Source organism: Neolamprologus multifasciatus, chromosome 8 (assembly GCF_963576455.1).
Source record: "Neolamprologus multifasciatus chromosome 8, fNeoMul1.2, whole genome shotgun sequence".
NCBI classification, from domain to species: Eukaryota; Metazoa; Chordata; class Actinopteri; order Cichliformes; family Cichlidae; genus Neolamprologus; species Neolamprologus multifasciatus.
In genome coordinates, this window is record NC_140446.1 from 23,549,958 (window position 1) to 23,564,155 (window position 14,198).

General features: G+C 38.7%; 1 protein-coding gene across 2 annotated transcripts in view; it reads right to left on the reverse strand.

Moving 5' to 3' along the window:
• LOC146513139 (ras-related protein Rab-26-like) overlaps positions 1-14,198 on the reverse strand; it is a 132,037-nt gene that overhangs the window by 3,944 nt on the left and 113,895 nt on the right. Inside the window, exons 6-9 of one of the 2 annotated variants that reach the window (XM_085171584.1) lie at positions 10,115-10,180; positions 8,072-8,128; positions 7,261-7,337; positions 2,407-2,851 (exon numbers count right to left, since the gene is read on the reverse strand). In XM_085171584.1, coding sequence (XP_085027710.1) covers positions 2,740-2,851; positions 7,261-7,337; positions 8,072-8,128; positions 10,115-10,180 — 312 coding nt within the window. In that variant the 3' untranslated portion in view covers positions 2,407-2,739. Of the gene's footprint in view, positions 1-2,406; positions 2,852-7,260; positions 7,338-8,071; positions 8,129-10,114; positions 10,181-14,198 lie in introns of those variants that run through there. The other variant, XM_085171585.1, reaches the window with a different exon arrangement.

Genomic DNA, 14,198 nt, shown 5'->3' on the forward strand with positions numbered 1-14,198 from the left:
ATTAATAAGTATTTTATACTTCTTCCTACTCCATTTCAGACCTAATAATTGTCATTTCATGTCATTTAGACTCTGTTTTATTTTATTTTATTTATTTTCTTTTTTTGTTTTATCTGAGCACATACGTGTGTGTATTTACATATATATTCATATTTGTAAATGCAAGTATGTGTACTTGTGTATATATTGTTTTTGTTTCTGTATATGTCTGAAATAAATAAAGATACAATACAATTCTCTCTCAGCTTTTCAGCTCCATCATTTCACTTTTATTTGTCCATCTTTATCAACCGCCTCTTCCTCACTAAGCTCTGCTCCACAAGGTGCAGAGTTTCTGCCACACACACAAAATAAAGTATCCATATCTCGAAATTTCGAGTTAATAAGTCGAAATTTTGAGTTAGGTCTGCCAATCAGTAATCTATGTGAATGATGTCATTTTCTTGTTACCCGGAAGGATACGGCGCAGAGGAATGTACACTCAATGTACACGCTTTCGAGAGTACGTTTGCTGATAGTAACGCCATGTGATTCAGCTAATAACACAGGGATTTCATCATTTGTGAAACCATGCTGAAAATTTGTGCATTCATGACTGGCTGTAATACTGGTAGCTTAGCTGTAGCATTTGTAGCTGAGGGCTCCAGCTTCTGGGTAACAAGGAAATGACATCATTCATGTAGATGACTGATTGGCAGAGCTAACTCAAAATTCGAGTTACTTTTCTCAAAATTTTGAGTTAATAAGTTAGGGATACTTTTTTTTGTGGCGGAAACAGGCTTCCATAGTTAAGTGAGTCAAATTGTATTAAAAGTTTTGATTAGACAATCCAGCGTCCGTAAAAAAACATGAACCAATGGGCTGCTGTCTGTGCTGTTAGGCCCAGTGCGCAGCGGCACTTCAAGCGGGCCTGTATAATCGGCAAAAGCATAAAATAAGAATTATATTGACCCATCGACCTACAAGCACATTGACCCACTGGGAATTGCCCAGATTAGCAGTCCAGCTCCCTAAGGCAACTGTTATTGTGATTTGATCCTATATAAATACAACTGTTTTCTTATTACAGTTTTTTCTGAATGCTTAAACCCTAACTGTGATTCTTATAGCACATTTTCTAAAACTATTAATACTTATAGCAAAACCACTCACTGAGTTTGCAAAACTAAAAGCACAAACACTGCTTTGCACTCAGTTTGCCATTTTGTAACACACACTTTGAAAACCTGTAGCTACAATCCACTGCACAGCACTCTTTTTGCAGAACTGTAAACACAACTCACTGCTTTACACTCAATTTCCAAATGATCAACACACTCCTAGCAAAACTATACACATTTATGGCTATTATTTACACTATTTTGCCAACTGTCTGGCACACTGTCACATGTAAAAACTTTTTTAGATAATTAGTTCACTTTGCAATCAGCCCAAGCACTATAATACAGGTAAGCTCTGTGTGTGGAGTACAATGGAGGGAGCAGGAAGAGTGAGAAGTAGAGGAGGCCGAGGAAGAGGACGTGGAGGTGAAGAAGTAGGATGAAGAGGACGACAAGGACAAGGAGGAACAAGAGGAGGACGAGGAGGGGGGAGAGGAGGACGAGGAGGGGGGAAGAGGACGAGGAGGGGGCAGAGGAAGGGTAAGAAGAGTAAGAAATAGAATTGCTGATGACATCAGAGCTACAATAGTGGACCATGTAATCAACCGTGGAATGACCCTGAGGGAAGCTGGTCGACGGGTTCAGCCTAACTCGAGCCGCTACACTGTAGCAAGCATCATAAGGACATTTTGAAATGAGAATCGGTTAGTACAGTCACTTTGCACTAAGATTTGTAGCACTGCCATATGCTAATGAGAAACACAACAATACCATAGATGTAAAAATACTGAAATTGTTACTTTACAGAATTGCTAGATGACCAGATGCTGGGGGCAGAGGAAGCCTGTTCACTGCAGACCAAGAAACCCATATAGTCAATATGGCGATTGCAAATAATCCTATACTTGGAAATAAACACTTGTGTTTGTTTTGATGTGTGTAAATAAACACCAGTACTTGAAGTTTGGATCCCTCCATGTTTACAGACCTATGACAAAAGTATGAGCTCAAACTGACATGGCCTAGCTTGTGCACAGAGAAAGCAAAAGCCAGATGTGTTTTGTATTCATACCATCAGTGTGCAGTTGGCGCATTGTGTGCTTAGTAGATGATGGCTTGTGTGTACTGTTTGATACGAAAACACCATTTTTACGAAGGTGTGAAGAGTTAATCTAGCTGTGTTCGCTTTTGCAAGAGAACTACAATGTTTTGATAATTGGGTGACAGGTTTTCTTATTTGTGTGTAGAGTTTTGCAAAAATAGCCAATAGTTACAAAAAATGTGCTTAAGCAATCAGAAAAAACTGTAAATGCCATGCCATAAACACTGAATTACAGATGACCACCAAGTGTCATTTCTCTACCGTTTTTTGACTTTCCAAAGAAACAAAACCAACAAAAAAATATAGATCAGATTAGTGACTTGAGGAGCCCCTCTAGGTAATACTAATAAAAAGAGCTGAAGGAGCCATAAATAACAAAAACAAAAAATGTTATAGATCACTTCTGTCAGTGGGTCATTTGTCGATGTCACTCCTGCACTCTGTCTCAATGCCAAACATGTACTGTTTGGTTACCTGGTTTCATTGCCTTTTGAATTTGTGTTTTGTGCAAGTAAAGGCTCACTGGAGTGGAACAAATCAAAGCATAGGGCAGAGATGAGAGATGAGGTGAGTCAGCGATGACGGAGGGGTTCGGAGAGAGACGAGAGAAGCAGAGGGATGAAAAAAACCGAGAAGGTGTTCACATGAGCTGGAAGACAACAACGAGAAAATATTTAATTTCATATTCTGTTTGCAGTGTGATTGTGTGCCAGACTGTGCTACTCTATTCTTGGCATCAGCCCTCTCTGCCAGTCTGTTACCATAACAAGACTATAAATGTGAAACAGCTCCCACACACTGTCCGACACCACACATTTGTCAGAAACACAATCAAAATACTATTGTCAAGGTTTTTATTTCTATTAAAGTTCATGTTAAGAGAAAAGACACTCATGTTATATCTGATCTTATAGATGAATATGTCATTTGTGTTTGTGTCTGTGTCTAAACGCTTTAGTTTAGATATTTCTTTTTTTAGCTTTCTAGTTCCAAATATAGCATGAAAATGTGTTCATAAAACAAATGAGCAACATTTGTCAGGCACTTCTCGTGGATACATCTGTCCAGATGTACACTGCATGACAGCATTTCTTTTTGAATCTTCCATTGATATTATCCTAAATGGTAGTAATTATACAAATTCACTCACCATACATTCTCTGCCTGTTTCATTAGTTACATCATCCTAGTACTGGGCTGTAGGGCTGGGTATCGTCACTGATTTCTAGAATCGATTCAATTCCGATTCACAAGGTCCCGAATTGATTCGATCCACGATTCGATTTAATTCGATTCGATTCAATTCACTTCGATTTGAATCTGGGAAATTTTGACAGTCAGAAATATTATAATTCAGATCAGTACATTTACATATTTTTGTATCTATAAAAAGGAAGCTGACACTCGCAAGACTTTATCAAAGGTGTCAGCATCACAGCAGAGGCCTTTGTGTCAAAGCAGCTGAAGATAAAACACAGAAAAACATGAAGGTGATTTTCCTGGCCTGGATTTTATAAAAATATTCTGCAGTAGATCAAAAACAAAAGAAAACCATTAATCAACACATGAACATTACCTCTGAAGTTACAGCGGTTTTATTAGAGACACGGCTAAGCGTTTTGCATTTTGCATAATTTTAAAAAGTTTAAATTTGTTCAGTATTGAACAGCAGAAATTAGGTTTTCTTTTCGGAAGTATATAAAACGGAAAGAAAAAAACGTCGGCCGACAGGCTGTAAACAACGGTAGACTTGTGCGTAACAAGCAAGCGAATAATGCAGGAAACAGTACAGAGAGAGAGGGGGAGAGAGAGAGAGAGCTGTGCACCGTGGTCGAAGCAAAACAGTAACAGTCAGAGTGAACACATGACGACGTTTATGTGAAGCGTAGTTTGGATCTTCTTTTGCTGCTGGTTCGGTCAATATTGTTTGGAGAGAGATAAAACGAACAGCTTTATGATCAGCGCAAAAAGGGCGTGAACACGAAGCGCGGACCCGCCGACAGATCAGAATCAGCGAGCTGTCGGCTTTCAGCCCCGACCGTGAGAAAGGCGACATCTAACTGATTCTGATCCGCGGGTTGCACTGTGTGTTTACGTCTTTGTGTAGAATCCGTATTCCTGCTCTCATTTACTGTCTTAGCTGTTTGGTGGTTGTTGAAATTTTGTGAGATTTCACCAGAGATTCTGGCATTTCAGGCAAAATAAATTTATATTAAAAAAATCGATTCAGGATTTTAATGAATCGATTTTACGTTATCCAAGCCAGAATCGATTTTAATCGATAAATCGATTATAAAAACCCACCCCTACTGGGCTGGACCCCCCTTTAACTTAAGGACTGCGTTCTTTTTGGGATGCAGTGCATCCAGAAAGTATTACCAGCATTACACCCTCTGCACCCCTATTCTCTTTGCAGTGGCAGTGCAAGAGCGTTCAGCTGTTTGCAGGCTTTTGAGGAGGCACACCAGTCTTTGTCTAAGTGGAACCAACTATGTTAGCTAACATATTATATAATTTAAAATAAAACCTAATCTTTGCAAAATGTGTTAGTCTCCATATTTACGTTGCAGATTTGGAGCCAGGCTGTAACAACAGCGTTTCACTTGTTCCATATTTTCTAACATTAATGCCCTATATGAAACTTCCAAACTTCTTCCATTTACGAAAAATAGAGGCCACTGTGCTCATCGGGACCTTTAGCGTTGCAGAAATGTTTTGATACCATTCCCAAAATCGGTGCCTCGATGCAATCCTGTCTCAGGTTTGTACAGAGAATTCCTCGGACTTGATGACTTAGGTTTGTGCTCTGACATCCATCTATGGGATCTTATATACACAGGATACCAAGTCATGTACAATCAACTGATATCACCACAGCTGGACTCGAATCAAAGCTGGAACCCAACAAAATACTGATCAAGTAAAGCCCTGTGGATTGTTAAATAGACTGATTCTTATATAGCACTTTTCTACTCCAACCACTAACCTTCTGATCAGTAGATGACCTGCTCTACCTCCTGAGCTACAGCCACCCCAGGGACAGTATATGCGCTTACACTCTGGGGATGACGATAGATTATGCTGACCTGTAATTTGGAAACCTCTGAATTACAGCTGCTAATCATAAATTAGTTAGCTAACTAGTCCCACGATCCAACTTTAAGCAATTTATTTTGATACTTTACAGGTGCTAATAACACATTTGCACTTGAAATCTCTTTATACAGTTTCTGTACGATGAAAATTAAAATTTATCTTACCCTAATTTGTAGGGACGGCCTTTAACACTAAAGACTGTAACACTGTATCTGATTGGCCAAAAAACATGATCGTGTTTAATTTCAATCAGTCAGTTTGAAAAACTGATCATGATTGCTCAATAAGAGTAGAATAAGTGCCCTTTTATTTCAGTTGTTTTACCCATTTAGTTATACTGTGATCAATCTTAGCAGTAGCTTGTATTGCATTTACTTTACGTCTAGTATTTCAGGCATTTTGAATCGATTTTGCTGATACTGCTCACGTCTTTTCAACCATAGTCTCAATTGCCCAATTTCTAACGTATGACTTAAATCATGTTCCTTTCTTTACATGAAAAAGCTGTTTGCTTTTAAGAATAAATGGCACTTGGCAGACTGTAGTATTTTCTTGTATGGTCAAACACTGACATGTGATGTTAAAAAGGTGTCTCCTTTTCATAAATAGATAATTTTTGTCCATCTTTAGAATCAGGTGGAAAGTGATGCAACAAAAGGCCTTACTCGCTTGCATTAAAATCAAGAAATCCTGGGTCTAAAAGGTCTAAGTGCTTTGGGTAGAATTGGAGCTAAACTCGGTGCTATTAAGAGCAGTCTGAAAAAAGTCAAAGTAACTCAGTAACATCAGTTACGCAGCAAATGCTTTCTAAATCAGCCAAATTTGGGCAAAACTTAAAATGGAAAACCACTTAGTGTAGTCCAGGGGTCTGCAGCCTTTAACACCCAAAGAGCCACTTGGACGCGATTTCCACGCAAAAGAAAACACTGGGAGCCGCAAATACTTTTTGACATCTAAAATGAAGATAACACTGCATATATTGTTTTTTACCTTTATGCTTTGTGTAAACAACTAAGGCGTGTTGCTTAAATCCATGAAGTGCTACAGAGAAAATTACATTTTATTTATGTAATTAACACATTTTGAACTCTTAAAGAAATATAACAAAAGGAAAGACACCCAGCTGAACTAATCGATCCATGTAGCAAACAAAAACTGTTGTGAGCCGCCACCCTTATATTGCTTTTGGGCTTTTGGAGCCTTGACCTGACTTTTAAAAAAAATAATTGGAAAAAAAGCACTATGCTTCTAAAAAATGAAAAATAGATATTTGCAAAATTCAGCCTAAATATGTATTTTACCTGGTTAATGTGTGTGGCGGGGCGTGGTCTGCAGCGCCGCTGTATGGGAGGCGGACGCACCTGAGCATCATGCAAACATTGTCGGGTCTGTCGTGATATGTTTACAATGTGACTTCCGCTCCTGATCTTCTGTGCACAGCGTCTGCAAATCGGGGCTGTACGAAGTCACTTTCATCTTTACGGAGGACTGTAAGCTGTCATCTGTGAGGCGTGAGCGGTGGTTGTTTTTAACATAGTTCACGGTGGAGAACAGCTGCTGACATAATTCGCTTACCTGGGGTTGAAAGTCTTGATAAAGGTAACGGCGTTTCGGAGGGTATATCGGCTTCCGCAAGTGTGACGCTTATTTTGAACAATTAAAAAAATAATAGAATATAATTTTATTTTTATATTTTAATATCACAATAATCTTCCAATTTAGAACTACAAGTTAAAAAAAAGAGCTAACAATAAAATACACTTCAGCTAATTACTTAAAAAAAATAATTTATTTTCCCAAACCACGCGCAGCCGCACTAAAAGGACTAAAGAGCCGCAGGTTGCCGACCCCTGGTGTAGTCAAATGAGAAAACGTTACTCCTTAAGTTGCATATGCTTGCTTTATGATCACATCTAATCTCCCTCTGGGATCTAATATTTGTGCTGTTGTGCTGAGACTCACCTGGCCACAGCAGTGAACGCCAGCTCGACATTCAGTCCAGATTTTGCACTTGTCTCCATAAACGGCACTCCAAATTCCTGCATACAGAAAAATATCTTGTCAGGTGTGTGTGTGTGTGTGTGTGTGTGTGTGTGGCCATGCCACTTGTCTGTCTTTTACTGTGAGGACATAACGACCTAAATTGCAGAAAAATTTGACTTATGATTAATTTAAGATTGGAAGCATATTCGTGCCGAGGGGTTTATAACACCTGGGGAGAGATGATCAATACTAATATTTCAAAAATACTTGCGATGGCTTCTGAGGTTCCTGGCTTTCAAAACTAATTTTCTTGTCATTTTGTTGTAATTTGGAAAAAGAGCGAGAACGCAGAATGTGGTCGATGAGAGATGCTCCCAGGTGAAGCAATCTCATTCCGTGTACGTGTGAATATCTCAATATTCCTGCTGAGTTTGTTACCTTGACAGCTGCTGTGCGTCTGCCACACTACTCCATACCACTTCATATTTAGCCTTCTCTAACACGCCTCTCAGAGCTTATCTGAGCGAAACGGCCTGGAAAATTAAGTTAGCAAGCCCCCGTCATTTATTCCAAACAATAACAACATTATGTGCCTGTATGAATACATAATTGCACACACTAATCAAGACGCACAAGCCATATGGGGTGGGGGTAGGGGGAGAGAATTTCAGGGTCAACTTTGCTGCATGAGCGGATTAAGTATAGTAAGTATTTTTTTATTCTTGTTACATGTGTCAAACGTTATGTGTGCTATGTGTATGGGCACAAGTTTGTGTTATAGAAAGCTCACCTTTGCCAGTTTCTCCCCCTCTTCTCGCTTCACCACCCTGTCATGTGTCACGTCAGCCTAGAACATATGGGACAGACAGCACAGAATCAGAAACTGTCACTTGTATTCTTCTCACAGTGTCTTTAGTGTAGTTGGTCCTAATGACAAAATATGTTTTTTAATAAGCATAAAAAATAAAGAGACTGTGACCCTCCTCGTTTTAGATGCTTGAAGCTAGCAACTCTATAACAAGCACAATTTATTTAGGACTGTTGCTATTTCGTTAGCTCTGCTAATCTAGTTACCATATTAGCAAGTCGGTATGAGAACACAATGACCTAACTGGAAGAAAAATTAGGTTTATTAATTGTGTGAATACACATCTCTGAACATAAAGCTTTTATTTACATTATATTCTTTTATTTTTTAGCAACATCATGGCTATTTAATATATAATATTCGACTTTCAATATTGGCTAGTAGCTAGCTTTCTGCTAGCTTAATTATTCTAGGGTTTACATAAAATGCTATTATTGTAAATACAGCTGATAAAAGTGGAATTTACTGTCTAAAAACTAAGTCTACAGCAAGTATGTTACTGAACAATTAGATACTGAACAGAAAAAGATACTTGGCATTAATTTAGGATTGTGACTAATGTAAGCCTTGGTCACGCTACAGTAAAAACAGGACAATAAGCTTGCAATTTAGCAAAAAATTGGTAGTTGTTTGGGTGTTTTTGCTGTTGGTGGCTCACTGCAAGTCCTTGCAGCTAATAACTGGTTGCCCAGATGTTGATGATGCAACCATCAACCTCAGAGTGATCACTTTTAGATACGAGGCAGGAGTGGGAGGCAACCTGTCTGACTCAGATTGACTGAAATCCCTCTAAGACAGATTAGCCAAGGTTTGCAAATAACTGCCATCTAATTTATACGTTGCAATCTGAGTCAGTTTGCGCCGATAAGCACAACCCATCTGTAATGCATGTCTTTGCAATAAGGTTGATTAAACAGGCTGTGTTCTGGTTATATCACTTTATAATCACAAGGTTGCTGTGCGCATATTGCAGTTAAATTGCTACCCTGCAGCAACTACATTACTATTTGTGGAAGAATTTATGAATTCTTGTTTCAAATCTATGATGTTCTGTCTAGACTCTAAATGTAAGTAGTTAATGTGAATTTCTGTTTAATGGGAATTTTTGTGCATTTAGTTGGTAACAGATTTGTAATTCTTGTCAGTTTATCAAAGTTAATGGTTTAAACAGATTGAGGGTAACTGCCAACGTGACCACATTCAATGACAAACAGACTTATTGCAGACTGACTCCATCCTATTGCCATTTTATTGCTGCTTTGACACACCAAAGTCAGTTTGAAGCCTGCAACAGACTGTGCATTGTTTCTTCAGAGCAACCATTTCAAACCAGTGAGATCACAAGCTAACTGCACGTAGTTAGAATCATTTTGGTCATGTTACAGTCTGCAACTACTGTTTTCTCTTGTGTGACTGCAGAAGAAAGAATATGAATATATTAACTAACTCTTCTTGAAGCTTCCACTGTTGCCACTAACTCCTGAGCAAAACATTTTATTTGTCTGGCTGGTTATGTTAAATGTTTAGCTTTGCTAGTTGTTAAGTGTTCCAGTGTTCCACTGTGTACAGCACCTCCAGATACTAAAACCATAAATTTGAAGGCTAAAAATCAAACAATGCTAAAAAGCTAAAGCTGTAAATCTTTCCATTCATCAATATGAGCAACCACTGTCACGCTCAAAGCGACTTGATTAGTTGCTGGTATTAATGTGAACTATTGATTAGTTAAGCTTTAATAATGTGCATTGTTTTGATTTGTTCTGGTATAATGATGTAACTACTGAAAAATTGTGACATTGGAAAATCATTTCTATAAAAAATGAAATAATCTGCTTTTCCTCTGCTTTTGTGCATATCCATTACTCTCTGGCTCAAGGCCCTACTATACCTCCTGTGATCCCTTCTTCCCACCCTCTATGAGTCCATCTGTCCATCTATCTCCCAGTGTTGGCAACAAGGTCTCACCTTGTTGCCCAGGAGCATGACGACCACATCCTGCTGGGCGTATTCATGAATCTCTGTCAGCCATGCCTGGAGATGGAAATAGAGCAAAGAGTGGTGAAGAAATTCAAAACAGGAGAGGATGAGCAGGAAAAACGGGTCATTCAGAGGAGATAGGACTGATCGAGGGCAGGGATAGGAGATAAACACTGCTGACAGAGGAGACGAATGAATCCACTGAGAAGGAGAAAAGGGGAAACAAAAGATTAATTTGTTGGTTGCTGCTCTTACTTCATCTTGTCCTCCCCTTCTCCCTCCTCCAGATCGTCCCCTCTTTGCCCCTTTTCTCTTTTCTTTTATGTCTATCCATCCATCTCCTTCCAATTACAGGTCAGGGGTCACTTCCCTTTATGCTGGCTTGTTTAAAAAGCCCTTAATCTTTCTCACTCCTGCACACTAGCATCTAATTTCCTACATCTTCCTACATACTTAACTGTTGCCATTTGTATACCAAAGAAAAAGCATGTTTCTATCCCACATTATTTCAGGGTTTTTGTGCAAATGGAAAATGTAAGTGAGCAAGTATAACTGACTGAAATAAGATGACTGCAGCTAGAAGAGAGAGAGAGAGATGTGATTAGTATAGGCAAATCCTTCTTTATTGTGAGCCACCAAGGAGAAGAACTTTAAATTTCAGTAAGCTGAGTGTATCAAGGCATTCCCAATCCAGCCGGGAGACGTAATCTAACACATCCTTGTTTCACATGATCCAAAACACCCTGAAAAAAAAAAAAAAAAAAGGACACCGAGCCCCTATCCAAATCAAACAGCAGAACCATCCCAACTACTAGCTCTTTTCCAGGTTGAGGAACAACAGCTGAGCCCAGACTCACTTTGAAAGAATCTTCTTTCTGTTTCTGGATCTGCAGCCTCATTTTTTCTGCATGCAGTTTCTGCCCATAGCTTAGGATAAGAATGTAGATCCACCAGGACATCACAAAGGACAAAAACTAGATTAGTGAAGGTGATGGGCAAATTCATCTGCCAATTTCCTGCTTCTTCTCCCAAACTTGTGACCACAAAGATAAACAGCTTGAAGTAGCAGTTCATCCTCAATCAGGAACGGGCAAACCTTTTCTGACTGAGAACCACAATCCAGGACTAGGAGGAGCCAATTCTCAGCCAGCCACTTCAAGAAAGCCAACAAGACCATATTATTCTTAAAAAGCAGAGACTTTGTTCGAGACCACCAAACTAGACAGCCTCTGATGCTTGCCTCTGGCTACAAATATATACTGTCCGATATAATTGGAAATACTGACAGTAACAGTACATTGTAATGATTATCCAGTACACTGGACAACCACTGGAAACTAATGTGCGCTTCGGTGGACAGGTGTTATGAATATATAACTCCTGGTGCACATCCTTTTTAAAGCAACTGCAGCCTCATAGATATGCTGTATGTGTCGTGACACCTACAAGTTAGTTCACACCATTATCAAATGTAACTAATTTGATAGGTGGCTATGGCATTCAGTGTCTCTCATATGTCAAAGATGTGATGTGTCTAGTATAATGTGCATGAACTGGTCATTTGTTAAAATGTACACTTTAATTTTAATTTTAAATACTGACAAATTCGGAAAGAGTTCCACTCTTCTCCCATACGTCTGCTGTCCCTTATCTTTCAAGGTGCACTTGTTGAATTTTTATAATGATAATGATATTTCCTTGTTGGAATGTCTTCTGTCCATGATTTATGACAGCAATCTGATGGCAGCGAGCCTCACATCATATAGCAAACACTCTCCCTATTTGTTGGTCTATTTAAGATCTGAACTTTCCCATCTCCCCCTTTAAAATGCCAATGCTGCTGCTGCAATTTTGCCTGCTCTTTCAGTCTGTCCATCACCCTTACACATAGAAAAACTGCTGTGGTGTAACTTATTTGCAGGGATTGATGATTTTGGAGCCTTGATGACAACAATAACTAGCTATATAATGCATCTTAACTAAAGGAAACATCTAATTAACACATCTGAACTTTGTAACAAGCCAAAGAGCTGGAAAATCAATTGAAAATTCAAGCCAGTGATTTCTTTAAATGTTCTTTCTTTAAATCTTCTGCCATGTTTGCATTAGGAGACTCGAAACCTTCCACCAATAACATTGATGCAATAATTAGCAACTCATGAAGTACCTACATACAAATATATAAAGATAAGACACATTAAAGTATTGTGGGTGCAATCCAAGCTCTTTATTGGGATCCATATGAGTATAAACCTTTCATCAGCCAAAGATAAAAAAGCAGCAGGTTTGTTAGCGGGTGGTCTCTGCCAGAAACAGGATGTATATTTTATTTATTACTTTTATTTGATTTTATCAAATAAAAGTCCCATCCACTTCAAAAACTCCAGTTTATGAATACCTTTTGGAGATAGGAAAACAGGATTATTAACACAGGCAATAATGATTTACAGTAATGCAGTGTAGCTGGCCTACTTTCATGTTTCCAATTAGCCCAGGTGATTATGAAAACCATTTCAGTCGTGGTAATTACTAACCCCCCTATTCTACGGGCTTTTGTGTGATTAAATCTAAATCCAGTCTGTTTTTTCCAACTTACACATTTTCTTAGGTTGTGAATCTTTAAGAGGGTGTAGATACTTAATAATGAGCCACAGAGGATAACAAGATTTGTATTAGCTTTTCTTATTTTCTGTTCACAGACAATCCTAAAGGACTACAAGATACTGTGAGAGTCTTCTATTAAGCCTAAGGATAACTATGAGCAGAATCTGAGAGCTTGTGTAACATTTAAAAGTATCTGTGCTGTCTGAAAGAGGAGAACACGAAGGTTACACTGTGTTCAAATAAAAAGGGAATTCATTTCATCAGCACAATGGTGACATGCGGTACGTCCTTCATGGCAGCATCCACAAAAAGATGCATGCTGTCTTTCCTCAACACACTATGAAGAGAACATTCTTCATGAAGGACAGTGTTAGCTTAAAAAACCTGATAAACTAATTTGCAAAAACAAAGAAGAGAACTGTGCTGGTGATGCAAATAAAAAGCAATCAAAAGGGTCTTTGGTTACATGCACATGTTTCCCTATTCAGATTAAAAGATTTTCAAATCAACTGGCGCCTTTAATTGGAGCAGTGTGACCTGGCATAAAAGTGATGAATATGTCATGCATTTGTCTTCTGCTTTGGCACAGCATTAATCAGCACCCAGAAGATGGATATCTATCATTTGCTGAGTGCACTAGTTGTCATTAATGTGTTCCACTTGATTTATTAGCATACATACAATGTATGCCATCAAAGAGAAAAGGGTTAATACAGACTTTTATGAGAGTCAGCAAATCACAATGAATTTGGCGTAAAGGAGGGTAGCTTTAAAGGTACAGTGTGTAAAATCTCACCACCAGAGGTCAGTAGATATCAGATTGCAGTCAAATTAATTCTGTTTTCTTACCCCTCCCACCATTCATCTGTAGTGAGTGCAGGATGTCAGTCCACTGTTGACCTCATGTGTCAATCCATAGTTTTCACATGACGTCAGTACTGCAGTCCTTTGCCCTCCAGCCACCCTTTGAACCTTAACCTCTCCTAACCCTGCCTTACAGGCCAAATCATACCAATCCCTGCTTCTCCACTGCATTCAGTAGCTGTCCATACTTAGAAAGCTTTCATCCTGACAGCATCGTAAGGTGAGCAATTCTCTGTAACATATACCTATTGTCGTCAAACTGGAGCCCTGGCAGAGACGTCGCCATTTTCATGGATTTAAACAAAGCTGCCAGGGCAGAATATAGAACACCCAACCTAAAATTTAAAGTTTCTTTTCATATCTTCATTTTTTCTCCATTGATAGATATTTTATGTAGTCTTAAAATACCTATTGTCCTAAAACACTTTTGTCCTAAAATACTACAGACTGTCCATATGATCCATCATGATGGAATCATTTTTTGCCTTCCAGGATAGAGAGTCAGTCACATGACTGAAAACTATAGAAATGTGTCCATGTCTATTTACCAAGGGGAGGGTGTAAAACTTGTGAAGCAGTCCAATGTGAGTTGATAAGTCAGTAA